This window comes from Propithecus coquereli, unplaced genomic scaffold, assembly GCF_000956105.1.
Source record: "Propithecus coquereli isolate 6110/MARCELLA unplaced genomic scaffold, Pcoq_1.0 Scaffold10, whole genome shotgun sequence".
NCBI classification, from domain to species: domain Eukaryota; kingdom Metazoa; phylum Chordata; class Mammalia; order Primates; family Indriidae; genus Propithecus; species Propithecus coquereli.
This window is the reverse complement of record NW_012133858.1, coordinates 10,018,566-10,021,219: the sequence shown is the minus strand read 5'-3', so window position 1 is coordinate 10,021,219 and position 2,654 is coordinate 10,018,566. Positions and strand designations below refer to the sequence as shown.

The 2,654-nt window shown below is 62.7% G+C and overlaps 1 protein-coding gene across 2 annotated transcripts in view; it reads right to left on the bottom strand.

The window, feature by feature from the left end:
* Window positions 1-372: 372 nt before the first annotated feature.
* CPN2 (carboxypeptidase N, polypeptide 2) overlaps window positions 373-2,654 on the bottom strand; it is a 9,178-nt gene continuing 6,896 nt past the window's right edge. The window contains exon 2 of one of the 2 annotated variants that reach the window (XM_012640395.1): window positions 373-2,419. In XM_012640395.1, coding sequence (XP_012495849.1) covers window positions 773-2,416 — 1,644 coding nt within the window. In that variant the 5' untranslated portion in view covers window positions 2,417-2,419 and the 3' untranslated portion in view covers window positions 373-772. The remainder of the gene's footprint in view (window positions 2,420-2,654) is intronic. The other variant, XM_012640402.1, reaches the window with a different exon arrangement.

Genomic DNA, 2,654 nt, shown 5'->3' with positions numbered 1-2,654 from the left:
GAGAACAACTGCAGAGAGAGGGCGGCCCACAGGGCCGGAAGACGCTGAGGAGGCTGAGGACTGAAGCCCGTCGCCCAGCCCACCCAGCCCGTGTCCCACACCGCGGACCTTGGGAACAGCCACCGCGTGCTGAGCAGGCAAAGCCACCTCCCTTCGGGGGCTGCGTGTCATGACAGCTGAGCGGCTGGGGCTTCCCTTCCCGGGGCGCCGTCTCGTGTCCACTTCTCCCGGCATTGAGGTGCGCGCTGACCACGGATCCCCCGCACACCAGTCAGACCCCTGCCCTGCACTTCCTGTCACCTCTGCTTCTGTCACCTCCTGTTTTTCTTTATATCAACAAAAAACACAACCCGAGGGAGAGAAATGGAAACAGACGTTTGGCTTTTGAACCACATGTCAAAGGGGTGGTCCACTTCGTATCCTTGGAACAGTGGTGAACGGGCCGCCGGGTGGGGAGAGAGCGGGTGGGTATGAAATAACAGGGAAACATCGGGGCCGGGGGGATTTTATTCTCCAGGGTGCTTTGCAAAGCGTAAGAACGGCCTCGTTAGGCCACAGGCTCCGAGAGAGGTGATGGAGGAGGGAGAGGAGGGGAGACGCTGGGAGCAGGCCCGATCCTCCCCCACCTCAGAGATGTAACGTCCCTTGCCACCCCATGTGTCTTTCATCTGAAAAACCAAAGCTTTGGAGACTCGGCTCCCCTGGGGCCCCACCCTCACTGGCCGGCTGGCCAGCCCCAGAGGCCCCTGCCCCGGCGCCTGTGTGCCTGCTCCTAGGGCCCCGCTGCCCGAGCCACCACAGACACGGTGACCCGCACAGAGCCGCAGCTCGACCGCAGGTCCCACGCCTGGCTGGCATTGTACGCCAGTCCCGGAGAGCCCGCGCCCTGCCTAGGAGACAGCTGCATGTTCAGCCAGCGACACTGGGCCTCGTCACAGGCCAGCACCACTGTGCCCTCGGGGTTGCTGTAGGTGCACCGGCTCCGGGCCGCCCTTTCTCCCACCGCCAGATCCCAGCTGCCCCCTGGCTCCCTGTCGTCCAGCCCCGGGGCCTGGAAGCCCAGGCGGTCCCGGGTGACGGGGCACACCAGCTGCTCCTCCCTCAGCGCGGGCACCACCTGGCCCTTGAGGTAGGCAGGGCCTGCGCAGAAGGTCTGGATGTTCAACAGCCGGTCGGTGTACTCGTGCAGCCAGCTGAAGAGGTAGGCCAGGTGGCAGTCACACTGCCAGGGGTTGCTGTGCAGGGCCACGTTGAACAGGTTGTGGTTGGTGTTGAAGATGCCGTCTGGAAGTGTGGTCAGCTGGTTCCTGGAGAGGCTGAGCAGTTCCAGCTTGGACAGGTTCTGGAAGAGGGCTGGGTGCAAGGCCGTCAGGTTGTTGCTGCCCAGGTAGAGCTTGACCAAGTTCTCTAGGTCCCTAAAGACGCCGGCTGGGAGGTGGGCGATGGCGTTGTGCGAGAGCGTGAGGGAATTCAGGTTGAACAGGCCGGCAAAGACACCCTCGGCGACAGTCTCCAGCTGGTTATGGGACAGGGACAGGCCAACAAGGCCTGGGGTGTGGGCAAAGAGGCCGGTGGGCAGCACGCGCAGCGCGTTCCCCTGCAAGCTCAGAAAGGTCAGGTTGCCCAGGGCGGAGAAGACGGTCTGCGGCAGGTGCCGGATGGTGTTGCGCTGCAGCCACAGCCTCTCCAGGCAGAAGAGCTGCGAGAACACGTGCAGGGGCAGCTCTGAGATCTTGTTGCCGTCCAGGAAGAGCTCCTGCAGGCTGCCCAGTTTGCCAAACACACCCTGGGGGAGGCCGGAGAGCGCGTTGTTGCTCAGCTTAAGGGCCTGCAGGCTGGTGAGGGGGTGGAACAGCTCCTCGGGGAGCTGGGCCAGGAGGTTCTGGGCCAGGTTGAGGGTCTTCAGACGCGTCAGAGGCTGGAAGATCTTCTCGGGTAGGGTCTGGAGCCGGTTCCCCTGCAACTGGAGGGACTCCAAGGCATCCATGTGGAGGAAGAGGCCCTCGGGCAGAGCCTCCAGCATGTTGAAGTTGAGAGTGAACTTGCCCAGCGAGGTCAGGTTGGAGAAGATGTCGGTGCTGAGGTTGGAGAAGTTGCTGCCTGTGATCTCCAGGTCCTCCAGCCGGGGCAGCCCCCCGAAGGCATCCGGCCCAAAGTGACTCAGCTGGGTGTTGAGGAAGACCACCTTGGTCAGGTTGGGGCTGCCGCCAAAGGCCCTGGTTTCCACCGTGGTGAACGAGGTCTCCACAAAGACGATGTCTGTGGCGTGTGGTGGGATGTCCGGTGGGATGGCGGCCAGCTCCTCGTCCGAGCAGAACACCTCCTGGATGAAGCAGTCACAGCCCACGGGGCAGGGCTGGGCGGGCCTGGTCAGGAGCAGGAGGGAGGTCCAGTACAGCCAGGCTCCAGGGAGCATCTTCTAGATTCAGGAGGGAATGAAAACAGGAAGGGCACCTTTACTAAGGGCAGTGTGGCAAGGGGACAGAGCAGCAGAGAGTGAGCCCCAAGATGGGATCAGACTGTGACCGAGGATTAGCCTCATCAGGGGCCACCATTCTGGAAACAGTTTAAATAGGGTCTCCCTATGTCACCTAGGCTAGTCTCGAACTCCTGGCCTCAAGCAATCCTCCCTCCTCGGCCTCCCAAAGTGCTAG